The sequence below is a fragment of the Balaenoptera physalus genome, assembly GCF_965194825.1.
Source record: "Balaenoptera physalus genome assembly, chromosome: 4".
NCBI lineage: Eukaryota > Metazoa > Chordata > Mammalia > Artiodactyla > Balaenopteridae > Balaenoptera > Balaenoptera physalus.
Window position 1 is genome coordinate 145,828,882 of NC_138891.1, and position 19,776 is coordinate 145,848,657.

Genomic DNA, 19,776 nt, shown 5'->3' on the forward strand with positions numbered 1-19,776 from the left:
GATTTGGGAAACGACAGACCCACAAATGGTGCCGGGAAGGCAGGGAGGGGGGCTCGCAGGACTGAGCGGAGACACGGCAGACGCCCGGGGGGCGTCAGCAAGGACGCGGGGACGTGCCACGTGGACTCAGCCTGTCCTTCATCGGCCTCTTTGCGCCTGAGGACAAAGCGTGGCTCAGTCGTCGCGGGGAGCCTCTGCAGAGCGGGGTGCGTGTGTGCACGTGTGGAATCCAGGGTCCGGTGACTGGATCAGCCAGCGCCTGGGTCGGGGTGCGCTGGGGCCTCGAGTCGGACGCGCCCTGCGTGCGGACGCGCAAACACAGAGAGGGCCGTTTCGGCCGCGCGGCCTCCACCCACTCACCCGGACAGCACCCACGGAGGCACTCCTGTCCTCAGTGCCCCCGCAGCACACGCGAGCACGCACACACGCGACGGGCAGGGTGCCACCCTCCGGCCTGGTGTCCCCGGGACGCCGAGGTCACCTCTGCGGGCTGCTGCTCCCTAGTGGCGGCCTCGCATCTCCGAGGTTGGCGGTGCACCCCTGCGGCCCCCATGACAGCCCCATTTGGTCCATAGGCACAGAGCTGCGTGTCGGTGGTGGCTTGGCTGGTGATGGGCACAGGGCCTTCTCCTGACCGAACCTCCTGGCTTCTGTCTTCCAGGGGGACACCGGGCCACAGGGCTTCCCAGGAACCCCGGGAGACGTGGGCCCCAAGGGCGAGAAGGTGAGAGGTAACCGGCCGGGCGTGGGGCGGGCGCGACCCGAGGTGGGGCTGTGAACCCTGGTGTGACAGGGGTCTTCTGTTCCCAGGGGGATCCTGGGATCGGGCCGAGGGGACCCCCAGGACCCCAAGGGCCTCCGGGGCCACCCGGACCCTCCTTCAGACGTGACAGGCTGGTGAGTCCTCCATCTCCCACCCCGGTCCCAGCAAAGGGGCCTCTGGTTGTGCTCGGCTTCCGATGCCGCACTGCTCGGGTCCGGAACCGGCCTCCCCGGGGCGTGTGCAGTCCCCGGGCACTTGGCTCCTACCCTGCCTCGGATGTTTTCATTCGGGGGTCGGGGGGCTCGAGGTCACTGTGACAGTCCTGCACAGTTAGCACCAAGGGCCGGTGCTCGGGGGGGAGCTCGGGGCAGGGCTGCGGCCTCGCCGGCTGACCGCAGGTGGGCCGTCGGGGCTTCCGGTGACTCGGCCTCTCCCCTCAGACCTTCATCGACATGGAGGGGTCCGGGTTTGGTGGCGACCTGGAGAGCCTCCGCGTGAGTGACCCTTGGCCGGGGTGGCCGCTGCCCTGACGACCCCAAGCACCAGCGGAGCCCGCTGGGCGGCGACGAGGCCTGGCGGGGTTGGGGGTGGGCAGTGGGCGTCCTTCGGCCAGTGCCGCATGCAGTGACGGTTCTGTTTTCCGTGTCCAGGGCCCTCGAGGCGTCCCCGGCCCCCCTGGGCCCCCTGGCGTCCCAGGCCTGCCCGGAGAGCCAGGCCGCTTCGGGATGAACAGCTCAGACGTCCCCGGACCCGCAGGCCTTCCCGGAGTGCCTGGGCGGGATGGGCCCCCTGGGCTTCCTGGGCCCCCAGTAAGGCCCACCTCCCCTCACCTGCCCGTGTCCGCATCCGGGTGAGGGGGACAGGGAGCGTGGGGCCTTCCCCCGTCCGGGTGAAAGCCCCCCTCACCACCTCCGTCCTCCCCACCCCTCAAATCCTTTCGGGGGGGCACCCATCTTTGGGCCCCCCAGGGTGGGAGGGACCTGGGTGGGCAGCCCCGTGGTTCTGGCTGCCGAGCCGCCGGTGCCCACATGACAGCTGCTCGCCTCCCTGCCCTTGCAGAGGCCGTCTCGGGGGTGACTCGGGCGGGGTTGGCCCTGATGCCCGGAGGATGGGAGGCCGAGAGGGGCCCCCCTCCTGGCACTGGGGACACCACACCGTGGCCTGGCAGGTGCCTGGAGGTGTCGCTGTTGAGATTGGGTCCCAGGAGCCAGGGGTGTACACCTGGTTTTCACCCAGCAACGTGCTCGGGATAGAGTCCATGGGCCATGCGGTTTCCTGCTGAAGGCGTGATGACCCTTTACTGAGTGTCCACGGCCGGTCACCAGCCCCAACCTCTGCACACGAGGCCACCCCCTCCCTGCGGGGCTGGCGGCCCTTCTCATCCTCCCTAGTTTGATTGGCGACTCAAATTAAACTAAAAAGGGGGAAGAAAGGAAGAAAAACCCGAACAGAGCTGTCGACGCCCTTGACCGTTTACGTGGGCGGGTCTCCCGTGAGCCGTGGGACTCTGGGCCGTGTCCCGGGAGTGTTTCGGGTGCGGGATGCGCAGATGGTCTCCTGCTAACCCAAATCATTCTCCATCTGGCCTCACACTCTGCTCTTCTCTCCCCAGGGACCCCCAGGTCCTCCAGGGAAAGATGGGCAACCAGGACAGACCGGCCAGAAAGGCAGCCTTGTAAGTCACTCCCCCCGGCGTCCAGGGTGGACCTGACCTAGCGCCACGGCGTGTGGGTATTTGGGTGGTGCGGCCCCGGGTCAACAGAGGAGAAATGCCACAGGGCAGGGCGGTGACGGCTTTAATCCAACAGGGAGCCACCGTCTGGGGAACCCTGGGCTTCCCACGCTGGCTCAGAACTGGCTGCTGGGGCTCCTGTAAAATTCCAGGACTTCACTACATAATGCTGTTTCTCCATGATGACAATTGGCCTAGTGGTTTTGAAGAATATCGACGCTTTACTTGATTTGGACATTTTATTTCTAGTTTCCATTTTGGTTGCATTGATAATGGAGAAACTTTCAAGGCTGGACAAACCTGTAACCGGGGCCCGAGGTTTCCGTGTGGTTTTTCGGGGATGGACCACGGGAGATGCCCACACAGTCATCTGGAGATAACACTTCCCTGTGATCTCTCAGCGAGAACCTGGCTGTTTGGGGCTTAGCAGAGGAGGCCAGTTTTAAGGGAACCCGCTGCTCCAAGCTTGCTGCTTTGCAGCCGTTGAGCTAGAAGGACTCTCCTCCTGGTTCCGGGGAAGGCGGGGGGCGAGGGTTGCCGCTCAGCAGCGAGGTCAGCCCTGCCCCCTCCACGGCTGAGCCTCCCAGGAGCCTCCATCCCCACCTGAAACAGGGGTGACGGCGGGAACAGCCAGGGATGCACCAGGGCCAAGAGGAGACACTTGGAGTTTTAGAGATAGTTGGTACAAGGGGAAGACTTGACCTCATGGGCTGGGATAAAGCAAGTGAGACCCTGTCCCTCTCTCTTGCTGCCTGCGCCCTGGTCCGATTGTGTAGTAACTGCTCTCTCCTCCCGCAGGGCGAGGCAGGCGCCCCAGGACCCAAGGTACAGACAAAGCCCCAGTGCCGCCGCTCTTCCTGGACGGAATGGGCCCGCCAGCCGAGGGGGTGGGGGTGAGGGCATGGCGGCCGAGAGATCGAGTCCCCGGGCACTGATCGTGGGGTCCGGCCAGGAACCGCCCTGGCAGCAGGCACCACGTTTGTCCTGCAAGACCGTTTCCACCCGAGTTCTGGTTCGGGGACGAAAGGAGAGCAGATGTGCTCGGAAGCAGGCAGCCCTGGGGTCCCGGGGGCTGCAGCGGGGGGGTGGGCTGCTGGGGCCCCAGTGTGGTCCGAGTGGGTCCCTAGCACCGTCACACAGGCCTGGTCCTGGGGAGGCCACCCCAGCCCCTCCATGAGCCAAACTGGCAGCCTTCCCGGGAGAGAGGGCCCGTCACTGGGGAGGCCGCCGAGGGGGTGCAGCTCCAGACTCGTCCGCCGGGAAAACCCATGGGGAGAAGGGGGAGAAGGGGGAGGAGAGAAGGGGGAGGGTGACATGGGAGAGAAGGGGGAGGATGACAGTGGGACTGGAGGGGCCTGGAGGGAGGGACGAGGGTCAGAGTAGAGACTCAGGTGTGTAAACACGCGCACACACACAACCCGTGCGTGCACACACGGGCACGGGCTTCAGGGATAAACGGGGAAAGCTGGTGAGATTTACAGTGAGGGAAAAGGCTACAGCTGGGGGTGAAATTCAGCACAGGTGAGGCCAGACTCCACTTGTAGTTGGAGATCCTGGACACCAGAGCTAGATGCTCAGCTACCAGGGCCACTCAGACCTGAGAGAGGGCTCTCGAGCATCTTGACTGAGAGGCCTGGGCCGGCCCCAGTCACAGACGCTCTCAGGGTTCCCTCATCCCAGTGGCAATGGGGTCCTGGGCCCCCGCCCCGCTTCCTCCGGCGGAGTCCCCCCCCTCCTGGAAGGAGCGTCTCGGGCCCCCGCCTGGGGGTCTTGCTCGGTGGTCTCGTGCTAAGTGGATAAAGTCGGACGAGGCCAGAAGGAAGCGGTGCTGTGGGGTTAGCGTAGCTCCTGGCTGGTCGTTCACCCCCTGGCTCTTCAGATGTAAAATGCTCGCGAGAAAACACAGGTGCACCGGCAGTGCGGTGGCGCCTGGGGTTTAGGGACACCCCGAGGGCCGAGGTGATGACCTTCTCTCCCACCTGCGCAGGGAAGCAAGGGAGACCCCGGCCCCATCGGCACGCCTGGGGAGCACGGCCTGGCAGGACGCCCCGGACCAGCAGGACCCGCAGGACCACCAGGGCCCCCGGGCCCCCCCGGGCCCCCAGGCCCCGGGCTCGCTGCGGGGTTTGTGAGTACCCGCTGCCCCTGGCCCCCAGAAAGCGCGGCTCTGCGGCCCCAGGCGCCCTCGGGCACCCACACTGACCGGCGCAGCCCGGCAGCAGCCAGACTGGTGCCACCCCTGCCTGGGCTCCTCCTGGCTGGTGACGGAGTCCCCACATGTGAGTGCTGAATGGGCGGCGTTGGCAGCCCCGCGTGTCTGCCTTGCTGTCCCCGTGACCCATCCGGCAGGGGCCCTGCAACCGGGGAGCCCCACCCTCGGAACCCACCCGCGCGGGCGTCTGGGCCCCGCCCAGCCTGGGGCAGGTCTCTTCCTGTGAGAAGACACACAGACCCTGGCGTCCCCGTGTGTTCTCCCCCAGGACGACATGGAAGGCTCCGGGGGCCCCTTCTGGTCGACAGCCCGAGGTGCCAGTGGGCCGCAGGTACTGCCCCAGAGCTGGGCTTGGTCGGCTTGGGGGCGGGGCCGCCTGGGGGGGTCCGGGGGTGTCTGTGGGACTGGCCTCCAGGGGGACCAGGAGCAGCCCTGCAGAGCCAGCGAGCCATCTGCCTCCGGGACACTGTCTACCTCGCGGCCGCTGGGGAGAGAGTCCAGTCTCCAGTGTGGGGAATGCCGCTGGTGGTCGAGCTGAATGAGCACGGGGCAGGATGGGCCCCAAAGACAGGTCTTCCTGGGAAATACTAGCCCAGTTCTCTTTATGGCTCTAACTTTGGGGAAGTTACACAGTTTTGACCTGAGCAGAACTTTAGTTAAAGAAAAATGGGGACACTTTTCCTATGAAAAATGGATGGATTCCTATGAAATCCCACCTTGTTGTGCCATTGATATGTGCACTGGTCAGGGTTAGGTCCAGCTGGAGCTCCTGGCATCCAGAGGTAACCGAGCTTACACCGGACAGACACACGAGGGGCCATCCTGGGGGCAGGATGCCTGGGGCGGGCAGAGAGAGGGTTCCCTCCCCCAGGAGCCCGCGGGGCCAACACAGACCCCACTGGGGGTCCTTAGGGGACCTGGAACCAGTGTCCAGCTGGGCCCCTGGAGTCTCAGCCCAGCGAGAGGGTGGTGGGACGGGCCTCCTGTTCTGAGCACCACTGCTGAGGATTTTCACTCGGGCAGAAGCTAACTCTGGTGAAATAGAGCGGCCCCTTTGAGTCAGCGCCTTTCCCTTTCTGCGTTAGAAAGGCTTAGTCTGGGGCAGTAGCAGTCAGCTGCCTCGGCATCAGGTGAGATCTGAGCCAAGGCGGCAGGGCAGGGTCCCCTCCTCCAGGTCCAAGGGCACAGCTCCAGTGCCGCTTGACCCCTGGAGGGGTCTGTGGGCTGTTCCGTGGCCTCAGGGTGATGGAGACCCTCGGGTGGGGTTAAACCCTCTTCCTCCCTGGGGAGCCAAAAGGCAGCATCCCACCCGTTCAAATGCATTTGTTTCTAGTTGATAAAGTGCAGGTTTCTTTGCGTTGGGGTGACTTGCTCATGCCCTCCCCGCGGCCGGTTTGTGTGCCATCTGTGGGACACCAGGTGGTGCCGAGGACAGGCCACGTCTGGTGGGGTTTCGGGCTGTGCGGGCCCCTGTTGACACGAACGCCCTTTTTTCCGTGTTTTATAAGAGGGGCTAGTTTTCTTGCTGGGAAAGGCTGTCCCCCGAGGGGCGGAAGCAGCACCGACCTGGCCCGCTTCCTTCTCTGCCCCCCCAGGGACCGCCTGGCCCGCCTGTAGTCAAGGTCAGTGAGAGGTTTGTTAGCCGGGGGGGCGCCCGCCGCTCACCCCCTCCCGCCAGGAGCTACTGCTCAGTGGCCCCGAGTTCCTCGTGGGAAATTTGCAAAATACAGAAAAGCCTAACGGGGAGACGGTCCCCAGAGCTCGGTTCAGGGGGTGGCGCCGTCCCATCTTTCTAACCCCGTGAGTCGAGATCTCTGGCTCCACACGTGCCAGGTGTGTGCTGACTTGGGGAGAGCGAGGGGCTCAGGGAAGGAGCCCCCAGCCCGGGGGACAGTGGCTGGCGCCCGGCAGGACCTGGGTGCTTCTCTCGCCGCCGCTGGCCCCGCCTCCCTGCTTGGCCCTGCCCCCTCCCCACCCCTGGGGGACAGCAGCTCCCACCCCTGGGAGGGGGCGGGTGGCGAGGGCAGGAGCAGCCCCACCCTGCTCCTCAGGCACCCGTGCGTCCCGGAGGTGCAGGGCCCCCCGCGCGCCAGCTGTGCCGCCCAGCCCCTTAGAGCGTCTGCTTTGATTTGCAAACCTTTGAGACACTTGGAAAGATGGCTTTTTTAGAAGGACGTCCGTCTTAGCTTTCTTGAACTGTTCAAGGTGAAGTCACCTGAGTGCTTCTGCGGGAAACGGTGGCCTGGCCTCCAGAACAGTCCAGGCCGTGTGCGCTCAGCGCGTGGGTGGGCGCAGGGCCCGGGGCCCTCAGCTCTGAGCTGCGGGGTGCGGCGTGGGGGCCACCTGGTTACCTGAGGAGGGGTGGGCGCTGCCTGGGGGCTGGGCCAGCGCTCGCAGCTCCACAGAACCCTTTGTCCACTTTAGGGGGATCCTGGAGTCATGGGGCCACCAGGGACCAAGGTAAGAGCAGTACCTCGGGTTCAGGAACTCCACAGTCGTTAGCAGCCCTGGTCTGGGGTGCAGGGCGGGGTCCCCGGGCTGAGACCAGGAGCTTGGCTGGTCCTCATCGCCTGGGGCCTCAGTAAACAGGGGTGAGTCCATGCCAGGCCCGGCGTCCTTCTCCCACTGTCCCCTGTCCCCCCGCGTCCCCCGGGTTTTCCCATAGGACAGCTTTCCTCCCATGCCAGCTCCGCAGCGGAGTTCTCTGACCCCTGCCCCTCCTCTGCCCCACGGCGCTCCCCAGGAGGCCGAGCAGGTTGGATCTCCCTCAACCTGGTCGACAGACCAGGTTGAATCGGGTGTGAGCTGGTGGCCAGCTCCGGGACACCGTGGCCCCCGGGTGCCGCGGCTGACGCACGTGCTCTCCTCATGTCCACTGCAGGGAGAGGTCGGAGCAGACGGAGCTCCTGGGGCCCCCGGCCTTCCAGGCAGGGAGGGTGCAGCCGGACTCCAGGTGAGTGGCCACCCGGGGCTGCTGCGGCTGACTCCCCCAAAGTAGCCACGCCTGGGTGAGAGCTGGCGCCCGGTGTGTATCTCAGGGTCCCCACAGGGCCCGGAGACCCCAGCTCCGTGGGACGTGAGTCGGCGGTCCAGGCTGCCTTAGGGGGCTTCCTGCGTGGCTGACCCCCCCACCCCCCAGGCCCCATTTGGTCAGTGCAGGGAAACTCCGCATCTTCACTCAGGGCCAGTCCCAGTGGCTTGGGGTCTCCAGGAAGCAGGGCTCGTGTGCTGTTTATGATGAACGATTTTCTTCCTGTCTCCACAGGGACCAAAAGGAGAAAAAGGGCCCCAGGGAGAGAAAGTGAGTTTGCAGGGGTTGGCGGGTGTCTGTGGACGGGTGGTAGGTGCACGGCAGGGCCGGGGGTGCTGCCCTCTGCCCCGGGCCCGCCCATGTGGCGCAGAGACTTGGGCGGGATCCGGGCTCAGAGCCTGCCCTGCCTGGGGTGGGGGCTTGTGGGCCACTGTGCTCAGCCCTCAGGCGTCTCCTCACACCCCGTGGGCACCGGAAGCCCCTCCAAGTCCGGGCTGGGCTGCAGTTCAACCCCCAGGGGAAACTCTCTTCCAGGGCGACCCAGGGAAGGACGGAGTGGGGCAGCCAGGCCTCCCGGGACCCCCCGGACCCCCAGGGCCTGTCGTCTACGTGTCGGAGCAGGACGTAAGAACCGTGCATGGGTGGACACATGCTCTGCCCAGGGCCCCCAGCCCTCCCCCCATAGGGTGACCTCCAGAGACCCCGGGGTTCCAGTCTGTTGGTTCCATGGGGCTTCTTGGCGTCAAAGCTGGCCCTTCCAGAGCTGCCCTTTGGTCATGCTGTTTGCCCGCGTGTCACCCGCTCCAGCTGTGACAGGCCCCCTCCGGCCCCCATGCACAGCACCCAGGGGAGTGGGGGGCAGTGTCCCCCCGGTCCCAGGGTCCCGGGCTGGTTCTGTGGCGCGGGAGCGGACTCCCGGGGGTGCTTCATTTCTCGTCTCAGGGACCTTGAGGCCAAAGCCAGGAAGATGCCTTTCACATTGACCTCCTGGTGTTCTTGGTGGGTCTTGTGTGGGTAATGTCACGGGAGTTGAGTGTTCATGGTAAACGTGGTCCTTTTCCTTCCTCCTCTGGGACACTGGCTCTGCTGACTCACGGACAGAGGGCACTGGCGAGCGTGCTGGGCCCCGAGGTACGTGCGGCCCCGGGACAGGCTGGGTGCCGTGCACCTCCCCGCGGCAGGTCCTGACCGTCGCTGTCTCTCTCCCCACAGGGCCGGGCAGGGCTCGCAGGCCTCCCCGTGAGTACCTCCCCAGCGGGCGCGGGGCCTCTGCTTCGCAGGCAGGGGGCCGGGTGGGCCCCCGTGAGGCCGAGGAACCGGAGCCGGAGACCCCATCCGGATAGGGGTGTCGGGCGGGCGTCTACGGCGGGGTGGGGGGTCACGGCCCTGAGGCAGGGGCCTTCTGGGCAGCGCTCTGTGTCTCCTGCAGGGACCAGCCGGGCCGAAGGGAGACCTGGGCTCCAGAGGCCAGCAGGGCCTCCCGGGACCCAAGGTGAGGGGCCGTCCAGGGTCACCGGGTGACTGCTCAGGGGGAGGGGGGCCGTGCCCGGGAACCTGGGGCGGACTCCCCTCTGGTCTTTTCCCTGGACCTGCAGAGGCCCCGCTCACGGCTCTGTGTCCTGGGCTGTTGCGTCGGTGCCGAGGGGGGTTCACTGCAGGGCTGGGGGGGTGCAAGGCCTGCTCTTGCCCGAGCCGGCCTCCCTTACCCGCCCCCCTGTTCCAGGGCGAGAAGGGTGAGCCGGGCATGGTCTTCAGCCCTGACGGCAGAGCGCTGACCTCCGCCCAGAAAGGAGCCAAGGTGAGGGGACGTCTGGGCCCAGCTTGCACCCTCTGTCCTGCCTGGCTGGGGCAGCGGGGCTTGGGGGCCGTGGAGACGGCACAGAGGGGTTTGTCCTCCTGAGAGGGGCCAGCTCCTGCCCGTGCGTGGGAGCCTCTGCTGATCGGGCTCTGGAAGCTTCTGCAGCCTGGGCCTCTCGCCCGTCCGTCTGTTCCTCTTCCACCACCCTGGTGGGAGGGTCCTCGGGGCCCCTCGGAGCCTGCACCTCAGGTCAGCCTCAGCCTGGCTGGCCCCTCGTTCTCCGCTGCCCGTCAGCGGAGGCCACACCGCAGAGGGGCCAGGGGCTCTTGGGGGCCCCGGCCTGGGCCTCACCTGTGGGAGCTGCACCCCTGTGGTGCCCGACTGGCCCTCTGGGGGCACCGCTGCTGGGGGCAGGGATCCTGGCCTGCCTTCCTCAGGAGGGGGCCAAGCATGGCTGGGCTCGGGAATGGGCTCCATGGGGGCCTGTGCCCTGGGTCCCCTACCCCCCAGCAGGGGACCCCCAGCCCTGGGGAGAGCTGGGTCTGGATCAGGAGGCTGTTGGGGACAGGCCTGCAGGGGGTCCCCAAAGGCCCCCAGGATTGTCAGGGGATGGGCCGAGGGACCACGGGGCAGAGAGAACTCTGCCGGCCCCCACCGTGTGTCACAGCTGGGGTCGGGGCCCACAGACCCCTCCAGCCCGGGCGCTGCGGAGCCAACCCCTGGGTCTCAGGGCCCCCAGGGTGGGCCCCGGGACACAAACCCCGGTCCAGAGCTTTCTCCCTGTTGCTGTTTCCTTCTCTTCCTGGGTGTTGTCAGTGCCTCGGGCACCGCCAGGGGCATCCAGATGGACACAGGGACCCCTCGGCGGCTGCCCGCTGGGGGGCGTGACCTACGGCCACCTAACGGTGCCTTCTGGTTTTCTGTTCAGGGTGAGCCTGGCTTCCGAGGACCCCCGGTGAGTAGACCCAGGCTTCCCCACAGCGCACATGCGCGTGCTGCAGAGGGCACCGTTGCCTGCCTGGCCGCTGGGCGGGCGTGGCAGCCCAGCTTCTATCCCAGCTGCGCCTCTAAATGCGGGGGCAGGTGTCGGGAGGGACACCGCGGGGCGGGGGGCCGGTCACGGCTCACCTAAAACCTGGCTCCCCCCACAGGGTCCCTACGGGCGGCCCGGGCACAAGGGAGAGATTGGCTTCCCTGGACGGCCGGTGAGTGTCCGGGTCTCGTGCCGGGTGTGGACAGCAGCCCAGGCCCACGGGGACAGTGGGCCCGGATGGGAGTGGGCTGCAGTCTCTCTGCTGTCCTCCTCCTGGGGACCCCCCGCCAGAGCGTGACTCTCTCCAGCCCCGCCCGCGGGCAGCTTGGGCTGCAGAGGGACGGGCACCCCGAGGAGGCCCTGGGTGGGGACAGGCTGCTGGGCCAGCCCTCACAGCTGCCACCCACTGTGCTCTGCCACAGGGGCGCCCCGGGATGAACGGACTGAAAGGGGAGAAGGGGGAGCCGGGAGATACCAGCGTGGGATTCAGCGCGAGGGTGAGTGTCCTGCGGGGCGGGCGGGGGTAGGAGGCCTGGCCGCAGCGGCTCGGGTCCCAGAGCTCACCTGCGGGAGGCTTCTGAGCAGCCTCGTGGCCCTCGGACACGCAGACCCCAATGCACACAAACACACGTGCGTGCACACACACGCGCCAAGGCCACCGGACAGTGCCCCGGCGTGGTTTTCTCAGAAGGGCCTGTAGGCCGCGTGGGCTCTGGGGGGGGCGCCTCTGGCCCGTGGGGCTCTCGCTCCGACCGCCTTCACGCTGCAGTTGCTGCCGCCTCGTGAGCCGAGGGTTCGGTAAAGTCCCCGGGTGAGGCCCTGTCGTCACCTCTACCTGAAACGGTGCCATCGAGATGCAGGACTCACCTCTGACCCCGCTGGGCACCCAGTGGGCCCGCCGGCTGCACCCAGTGCCTTTTCTCCTGGACCCCGTCCCACCTGGCCTGGCCGCGCGACGCGGGGTCCCGAGGGCAGTGGCTCAGGCTGCGGCTCTTCTGGTTTTTCCGTCACTGTGTGTCTTCATTCGGGCTCCCTCCTCCTTGCAGTGGTTTCATGAAAACTCAGAACACGAGGCGGCGTCTTGCAGAGTTCTGAGATGGAGGTGGACCAGGCCACTTCCGTCGAGGAGGACGGGGGGCTCTTGAATTCCCCCCACGGTTCTGAGTTGTAGAGACGGAGCGCCCGCCGCTGTGCGCGCGCCCCGGTCAGGGTGTCCAGCGCGTCCGGCTTCCTCATGGGCCTGAGCTTGCGCCTCTGTTCCGCTGCCAGCCTCTCTCCTCGGTCGCAGGGTCGGGGCAAAGGGGCCCAGGGGCCCGAGAGCAGGTGGCCGTGCGGTCCCGGGACCCTGTCCCCAGGCACCGTCATCACTCAGGCCAGCCCTTTGGTGAGCGAGCCGCTATTTTCAGAACGGCTCTTCTGACACTGCCTGAATCGGCCGTTTGTCCTTTTCCTGCGAGCGGGTGAACGAACGGAGCCGACCTTCACCCAGCTGGCAGTTAGTAACAACACGAGCCGTGTCCGAGGTCGTGTCCGGCCCAGACGCCACCCGCACGTCTCCCGTGGGAGGATTGGAGCAGGACTCCAGTCTGGGAACGGGAAGGGGGCAGCTCTGTCCTCAGGGAACCCACGACCACAGAGTAAACTGGACGCATTGTCCGTCTGATGTTTTCTGACTTCACCGTGATTCTCAGAACTGCTCCTGCCCACATCTGCTGTTCTGGACAGTGTCGCTGGCCAGTGTTGACTGACCAGGCTTTCTCTTCCCCCACGCAGGGTCCGCCCGGCCCACCTGGGCCCCCAGGGCCCCCGGGCCTTCCCGGGACTCCTGTCTATGACAGCAACGTAAGTCACTGCGACACCTGCTGTTCCCACTGCGTCCCCACACTCTTCCCTGCACTGGCTTCCTTTCCCCTCCGCTGACCTGGGGAGGGCTGAACCCCAGGCAGGGCAGCCGGAGCCACGACCTCTGAGACCCTGGCGGGGGGGGGGGGCTTCTGGGAAGGGTGTGGTGGTGGGACCCAGGTCCACCTGCCTTGTAGGCCGCACCTGGTGGGCCGCTGGCTAGAAGACAAGCCCCCAGGGGAAGTGAGGTTGGGGGAGGGCTCTCTGGATCTGGGCTCCTGAGCACGAGCCCTGGGGTCCTGGGGGGGAACACCCCCTACCTCACAAGGCTCAGTGACATGAAGTGACCACCTGGGGCAGTCATGTCGTGACCGGGGCTCCCGACTCCAAATCCTGTGTCCTCTCCCTCCCCCTCCCTACTTCTCTGTCTTGGGGGGCAGGGGTGCTTGGGGGTGTGGCCTCGCAGACCCTTGGGCAGGTGGTGGCCTCAACTTCCAGAGCGTCTCTCAACGGCCATCTTTGGCCTGTTCTTCGCAGGCGTTTGTGGAGTCTGGCCGCCCTGGACCCCCGGGATTGCCAGGTGAGGGTCCTGGGGCCTCGGGGAGGGCAAGTCACCCCTCCAGCCGCAGCTCAGAGCAGGGTGTGGGCGGCCCTCACAGGGGTGCTGGGTGAGCCAGGCCCCCCGGTCCCAGTTGATCACGGCCCCCTTTGCTGGGCTGCTGGGTCCTCCCAGCACAGCCTTCCAGGCGGCCCAGCCGTGGATGGGAGTGGGCACCGAGCGGCCACCCACGGGCCGCCCACTGTCCAGCTCCAGCTCTTCGTCCAAGCCTGCTGTTTGTTCGAGCCCCTCCCTGCAGGAGTGGCGTGGCCTCCGGGAGCAGAGGCTGCAGCCCCTGGGGCGCGACCACCGGGCACTTCCGCCAGTCACGAGCTCTTACTCTGACTGTCCCTGGGTTCACACGCTGCCCCCTCCCTGGTCCAGGCCTGCAGCGCACACAGTGCCCACCAGGGCTGGGCCACGCGTGGGCAGGAGGGCCTGTCCCAGGCGCCTCTGTCACATGTTTAGTAACAGGCACTGGGGTCTCTGTCCCTCCAGGGAACCAGGGGCCTTCTGGACCGAAAGGTGACAAAGGAGAAGTGGGCCCACCCGGGCCACCAGGTGAGAGTTCTCTGGGGGCCTTGGGCTGTGTGTGGTCACCCGCCCACCCGGCTCCCAGAGGAAGGAAGCCCTCGGGGCTCAGGGGGCTCTGAAGGGACGCCTGGCTGGCCCCGTGGCCTCGGGGCAGGGCTGGGGGCTAAAAGGACAGGGGCCTGAGGTGGTGGCCAGGCAGGATGTCCCAGCCCCCCACTCGCTGAGGAGCAGGGCTGGGCCCCAGTGTGCACCTCCCAGGGGAGACCCGGCACCCCCAGCGCGTCGCGGGGGCCTCGTCGGCCTGCATCGTCCAGGGGATGAACTCCCGGCGCCTCGGATGTGCCCTGGGATGGCAGGAATCCCCTGCTGAATCCTCTGCTTCTGCAGCCGACGAAGCAGGAGAACAAGTGTGATGTCGGGCACAGGCCAGGCAAAAGCCAGGAGAGCTGGACCCCCGGGCACTGCCAGCGTCTGCGTAAGCTCGGGGTTCCCCTGTGAGCTGCCAGAAGCAGAAGCAAACCCTCCCCTTGAGGAAGGTGAGCTCATTGAGGGCCTGGGATTCCCAAGCGGGCAAGCGACCAGCCAGCACTACAGGAGTTTCCAGGCTTGGCCTTGACCGTGACGGTGATGCCCCGACGTGGAGAAGAGGAGATGGCAGCACAGAGCTGGAGCCCGCGGGCAAGAGTCGGGTGTAGTTCTGGGACTGAAAACCCGCAGCCACTGGATGTGAGGATTCTGTGCGACTTCAGGCAGACGGGACACAGCCGAGGAGGGAAGGGGTCAGCCCGGAGTCCGGGCGACGCGCTGGGCAGTCGGACACGCTGAGGGAGGTCAGACGCGTGCGGGTGAGGACATGCGGCTGGGGCTGGGGCAGAAGAGCATTTGAAGGCGTCACGGCCGAGCTTCCAAACCAGGGAAAGGTTCAAGGAGCCCTTCACACGAAGGGTCAACACGAGCCACAAGCTGATTCCTCACGGGGTTGAGAGGAGCCAGAGGCCATAAAGGGTCCCAAAGGTCGGAAGAAGGTAACTGCTCACCTAGAATTCTGCAGCCGGTAAAGACGTCGTCTTCTACAGGAAGAGGAAGTGGGCAGCGAGGCCTCTCAGGACACCATCCTCAGTGGGGACGCGAGGGCCGCTGCGGAGAAGGAAGCGGTGCTGATGACACGGGGACGGAGGAGGAGCAGCAGGGGGGCGGTGAGACCACGCGTCCCCGCTCGGCCCCGCCGCAGAGAGGTCGCATCCCCGAGACCCCAGCCTGGCCCCGAGGAGGCCGAAACCCCGTTACATCAGACCCAAGTGAAGGACGCACCTGTCACCTCAGGGACCAGCCGAGAACAGGAGGGAACGTGCCCCTGATAACCGAGCAGGAAGGAAGAACAGCGTAGGAAAAACCCGACCGAAGATGGCAGGAAAGGAGAGAAGAGGAACTCGGAACAGGTGGAGGAGCGGGAAACGGGGTGAAGATTGATTAAACTCAGATCCGTTGGCGCGTATGTTCAGTGAGCGGGTCCACTCTCCTGTTTAAAGACGAGCATCGTCAACGGGACAGAACCAGAGCCGTGCTGCTTACGAGAGACACCCCCAAGTGTAAGGACATGAGAGCTGAGGGGGAAGGGGTGGTAGTCTGGTGAGAAGGGAGCCGTGTGTGTGTGTGCTCGTGAGAAATCAGACAAGTGTATTTTAAAGCAGGAAATACTGCCAAAAATTTTTTTTAACTCCATAATGATAAAGGGGTAAACCCGCCAGGAAAGTACAGCGATTCTAAATTTCTACGCCAGTAACAACAACATAGCCTCAAGATATGAAAAGCAAAAATTGACAGAAATAAAAGGAAAAACACACAAGTCACTCAGTACAGGGGGAAATCTGTAAGCGAGGGAAGCAGCAGACAAAAGACCGGGTCAGTTGGGAGGTGGAAGATATGAACGGCAGGTGACAACCTGGCCCCCAGTCCCAGCACCAACATGGCAGGCCACAGGCCCACGCCGGGCACACAGCAAGTCCCTCAGGCCTGTGTGCCCTCGAGGGAGCATCGAAGACACAACCGGGACGGGCCCACCGAGCAGGGTGCCTGCGGGGAGGAGAGGCCACAGTGGGAACTGGAAACCCTGGAGCTGAAGGACAAGGCTGTGTCTGAGGGGCAAAGGTGCAGCCAGGGCCGGGGTTGGGATTCTCGGCCCTCACTCCGTGGCCCACGGTGGCAGTGGGGTCACCCCGCTCTGAGGAAGGACCCAGGACAGGAGCTCCGGGCCGTGAACATGAGCCGGGTGGCCCTGGGCAGGCGTGGGTTTCCCGGAGCAGCCCTGGTGGAGCCCAGATCAGGGGCTCCCCCAGCCCCCTGGGCCCATGGTTCACTCAGCAGGCATCACTTCACCCTGGGGGTCTGACCCCCACCTTTATCAGGTTTCCAGGGGAAAGGCCATGGGAGAAGGGTAAGCCAAGGTCACTTTCCCACCCAGAAGGAGCGAGGGTCTTGTCAGCTCCTTGTCTACAAGGTCACAGCCTTAAGTTGCCTGCGCTTCAAGCATGCAGCTCAGGAAGTTAGAAAACAAATAGATTTAACTCCCAGAAAGCAGATGGGAGATGCAGTGAATGGAAAAAAAAAAAAAATGTACAAAACAGGAAGTATCAAGAAAGCAAAGAAGTCAGATGTTAGTTCTTTGAAAAGACTAATAATACTCCCCTCGAGGGACTGATGAAGGAAAGAGACAGCAAGAGACATTGAAGACGGCACCCCCGTGCTCTGGAAAGAGCGGACACCCTCTCTCCGCCATCCGCAGTGGCGGGTCGGGGCCGTGGGGGGTGGCCGGTCATTGCTGCCGGCGCGGGGCCCAGCCAGGGTGCGGGGCAGGGAAGAGAAACAAACGCAGGGTGTGACTCTGGAAGAAACAAACCTGCTGTTTTCACAGAGGACAACGTTTGTGAATGTCAACAACCCAAAGGGATGTGCAGATAAACCGTCAGAATTAATGAGTAAATTTACCAAAGTCACAGGGGCAGTTCACAAAAATCGATGGCCAGTCATAGACTAAATGAAATCTTTAAAAGGCACCGTTTAGAAAAAGATCAGGTTGGTTGCCAGAGGTGGGATGCAGGGTGGGGGGTGAAGGGGGTCGAAGGTACCAACGTCCAGTTACAGGACACAGCACCCGGGGGCACGCAGCTGTAGCCGACACCTCTGCCCAGTGTCCTTGAAGGTGCAAAGCGAGAACAGCTCTTGTCACGAGGGAAAACCATGTTTTTTCCTGTGTGTGTGTCTCTGCGAGGTGGTAGCTGTTAACTAAACGTCCTATGGTGTGCAGTTCGCAGACGTTAAGTCGGTCGTTTAGCAGTCCCCCTTGACCGTCTGCAGCGCTGTGTGTCAGTGATAAAAACTGAAGGGAAAAAGGCACCATGAACAAAAACACAAAAAAATATCAAGTGATTGGGAATAAGTGTAACAAAACATGCAGGGGATCTCTACACAGAAATACAGAAATTAGAGAAAGAGGGGACTTAGGTAAATTCGGGGGCGGGGGGACGGGTGGACCAGGCAGGAAGACAGCGTCTCACTGAGGACCTCCCAAACTCTCCCCCCCGTAGGGCAGTTCCCGTTCGACCTCCTGCACCTGGGCGCTGAGATGAAGGTGGGTGACCCCGGGTCATCACGCTGCCCCCCACACGGGGCCCCAGAGGGCACCCGGGACGCGCACCCCTGGCTCCGTTTTTCGGGAATTCGGTTGACGCAATGGGAAGCTGGGAGGCCGAGCCCCTTCCTGTCGGGCTGGCCAGGCCTGGGCCGCAGAAGCTTCACCGTGGGCCTCTGGGGGTCGGCGCCCGCCCCTCCCCACACGGCACCGGGAACGGGGCTGTCCCGACAAGCTTTTCCATCCACAGGGTGAGAAAGGTGACCAAGGGGCCGCCGGGCAGAAAGGAGAAAGGGGCGAGCCCGGGGGCGGCGGGTTCTTCAGCTCCAGCATGCCTGGCCCCCCCGGCCCGCCAGGCTACCCTGGGATTCCGGTGAGTCTGACCCCAGCCGCCTGTGGGTACCACACACAGGCCCAGGCCCATTCTGTGCCAGAGCTCGCGTCCCCGGGGTCCCTGGGGCCAGGAGCCAAGGGCAGGTCCACCCTGCGGGCTGGGCCCCGAGCGTCCGCCTCGCGGCTCCTTGCCCGAGCGCAGGGCACCCACGTGGGGAGCCTGGTGGGTGCATAGTGGCTGCCCTCCCGGATTGGGCACCTGACCTGGGGGCTCCTCCATTCTCCTGCTGGCGCTGTTCTCCACCAAACCCCCTCAGGGAGACCCTCTGTCCTGAAAGCGTCTGGGGGACCGTGGGCCCCAGCTTCCGTCCGGGAGTGGAGGAGGGGTGGGGGCCCTCGAGGCTGCACCTCTGTGGGCGGCTGTCCTCGTCTACGTCCCAGGGTCCTGTCCCAGTGGGGGGCACATGGGGTGGGAAGGCTGGGTTTCCCAGGCCCCGTGTGGGCAGTGCGGGGACGGGGGCTTGGGGGCCATGCTCCCTGCAGGGGGTCGTGGCCCGTGCTCCCTGCAGGGGCTTGTGGCAGATGCAGCCAGGACCTTCAAGCTTGCTCGTCCCCAGCCTGGGGACATAGGTGACAGCGCCCTGTGTTTTGCCTTCCACGCTAGGGGCCCAAGGGAGAGAGCATCCAGGGCCAGCCTGGCCCTCCTGGACCTCAGGGACCCCCTGGCATCGGCTACGAGGGACACCAGGGGCCTCCTGGGCCCCCCGGACCTCCAGGGCCCCCGGGACCCCCATCCTTTCCTGGCCCTTACAGGCAGAGTAAGTCGGGTGGAGAGTGGGCCCTGGGCTCCAGCCTCGTCCAGGAAGGGCCACTGTTCCCACCTCTGGCTTCTCTCTTGTAGCTATCAGTGTTCCTGGCCCCCCAGGCCCACCTGGGCCCCCAGGACCGCCCGGATCCATGGGCACCTCCTCAGGGGTAAGCACCGCCCTGTTCCTGACCTGTCGGACCCTCACTGCCCGGCTGCCCTTCCCTTTGGAGGCGTGTGGGTGGGTATACCAGTGCCAAGAGCCCTGAGACGAGGTTTCCAAAGCAGAAGTGGGGGACCCAGGTGTGGCTGGGGTCTGAGATGGGCAGGGGAGGAGGACGAAGGAGGGGCATTGAGAAGGTCCCTGAGGGCGGGTCTGCTGTGCAGAGGCTGCGGTGGCCCAGGCACTTGGGGGCTGAGGTCTCCCCGTGGCGCTCATGGGGCCAGCCTGGCAAGGAGGCGGCCACGTAGGTCTTCAGACTGTTGCAGCCCCCAACCCTCCCCATGAGCCCAGAGGTCTCCTGTGCGCAGGGGACCCCATTGGGCTGGGCTTCCAGCAGGTGAGGGTCTGGGCCACGTACCAGACCCTGCTGGACCAGGTGCCCGAAGTGCCAGAGGGCTGGCTCGTCTATGTGGCCGACAGGGAGGAGCTGTACGTCCGGGTCCGGAACGGGTTCCGGAAGGTTCTGGTGAGTTCTGGACAGGGTGATCCCTGCACGTGGTGGGGCGCCTTCCCGCTTTGCTCTTGGGGTGAAGGGTACAGAGAAGCCGGGAGGCGGAGGACCTGCGTTGCAGGGGGCCCCCGGCGCCTGGCGAGCGGCAAGGACCAGCCGGGCGGGGCCCGCGGGCATGCGGCCAGCGGTTCTCCATCCTCACCTGCTTCCCTCCACTTCTCTCTTTATTAGAAGCTGTTCTATGGCAGTTTTAGGTTCACCGAGAAGTGACTCTCAGTTTTTAAACTAACAGATGTGCTTATTGTGTGCCGGGCACCGGGTGGGGGGCACTGGGACGCAGCCGTGCCGGCCTTCACCGGTGTGGGGGGCGGCCAGGGCGAGTGGCGCTGGCTGGGTCGGAGGTCCCGGGGTGACCCCCTGTTTTCTTCCAGCTGGAGGCCCGCACGCCCCTCCCCCGCGGGACGGTAAGGAGCGTCCCTTCTTCCCACGACTATCTCGGGGGACCGGTGGGCAGGGGTGCAGCCTGGGTGGGGCCCCCCTGCCGGGGAGGGGGTGTGCAGACCGTGCTCATCACCCTCCCCAGGCGAGGGGCTCCTTTGAGTCCTTGTCTGTCTGCCCTCGTCCAGAGGGCTGGGCACGGGGACAGACCCTTCAGGGTGTGGGGGGAGGAGGAAGGAGGGGGGCAGGCGGGAGGGGGCCCAGGATATTCCAGTCTCCCTAAGTAGGGGTCGCGTCCCCCAGGCGGTGCTCCTCTGAATAGAAGTCACGCCTCTCAGACGGCTCAAGAGCAGGG

General features: G+C 65.3%; 2 protein-coding genes across 11 annotated transcripts in view; one reads left to right on the forward strand and one right to left on the reverse strand.

The window, feature by feature from the left end:
* COL18A1 (collagen type XVIII alpha 1 chain) overlaps positions 1 to 19,776 on the forward strand; it is a 93,099-nt gene that overhangs the window by 69,867 nt on the left and 3,456 nt on the right. For 3 of the 8 annotated variants that reach the window (XM_082461134.1, XM_082461128.1, XM_082461133.1), the window contains 29 exons: positions 662 to 724; positions 811 to 897; positions 1,204 to 1,257; positions 1,414 to 1,572; positions 2,376 to 2,438; positions 3,294 to 3,320; positions 4,483 to 4,623; positions 4,976 to 5,038; positions 6,303 to 6,329; positions 7,132 to 7,167; positions 7,589 to 7,660; positions 7,973 to 8,008; positions 8,273 to 8,362; positions 8,840 to 8,869; positions 8,951 to 8,977; positions 9,168 to 9,230; positions 9,462 to 9,536; positions 10,465 to 10,491; positions 10,688 to 10,741; positions 10,992 to 11,066; positions 12,343 to 12,411; positions 12,949 to 12,991; positions 13,508 to 13,570; positions 17,128 to 17,171; positions 17,422 to 17,544; positions 18,169 to 18,322; positions 18,406 to 18,479; positions 18,867 to 18,998; positions 19,415 to 19,447. In XM_082461134.1, the coding sequence (XP_082317260.1) occupies positions 662 to 724; positions 811 to 897; positions 1,204 to 1,257; positions 1,414 to 1,572; positions 2,376 to 2,438; positions 3,294 to 3,320; positions 4,483 to 4,623; positions 4,976 to 5,038; positions 6,303 to 6,329; positions 7,132 to 7,167; positions 7,589 to 7,660; positions 7,973 to 8,008; positions 8,273 to 8,362; positions 8,840 to 8,869; positions 8,951 to 8,977; positions 9,168 to 9,230; positions 9,462 to 9,536; positions 10,465 to 10,491; positions 10,688 to 10,741; positions 10,992 to 11,066; positions 12,343 to 12,411; positions 12,949 to 12,991; positions 13,508 to 13,570; positions 17,128 to 17,171; positions 17,422 to 17,544; positions 18,169 to 18,322; positions 18,406 to 18,479; positions 18,867 to 18,998; positions 19,415 to 19,447 (2,004 nt within the window). The remainder of the gene's footprint in view (positions 1 to 661; positions 725 to 810; positions 898 to 1,203; positions 1,258 to 1,413; positions 1,573 to 2,375; positions 2,439 to 3,293; positions 3,321 to 4,482; positions 4,624 to 4,975; positions 5,039 to 6,302; positions 6,330 to 7,131; positions 7,168 to 7,588; positions 7,661 to 7,972; positions 8,009 to 8,272; positions 8,363 to 8,839; positions 8,870 to 8,950; positions 8,978 to 9,167; positions 9,231 to 9,461; positions 9,537 to 10,464; positions 10,492 to 10,687; positions 10,742 to 10,991; positions 11,067 to 12,342; positions 12,412 to 12,948; positions 12,992 to 13,507; positions 13,571 to 17,127; positions 17,172 to 17,421; positions 17,545 to 18,168; positions 18,323 to 18,405; positions 18,480 to 18,866; positions 18,999 to 19,414; positions 19,448 to 19,776) is intronic. The other 5 variants (XM_082461129.1, XM_082461135.1, XM_082461130.1 and 2 more) reach the window with 4 other exon arrangements.
* SLC19A1 (solute carrier family 19 member 1) overlaps positions 7,696 to 19,776 on the reverse strand; it is a 39,703-nt gene continuing 27,622 nt past the window's right edge. The window contains exons 6-7 of one of the 3 annotated variants that reach the window (XM_082461145.1): positions 14,581 to 14,680; positions 7,696 to 7,960 (exon numbers count right to left, since the gene is read on the reverse strand). In XM_082461145.1, the coding sequence (XP_082317271.1) occupies positions 14,614 to 14,680 (67 nt within the window). In that variant the 3' untranslated portion in view covers positions 7,696 to 7,960; positions 14,581 to 14,613. Of the gene's footprint in view, positions 7,961 to 13,580; positions 14,681 to 19,776 lie in introns of those variants that run through there. The other 2 variants (XM_082461144.1, XM_082461142.1) reach the window with 2 other exon arrangements.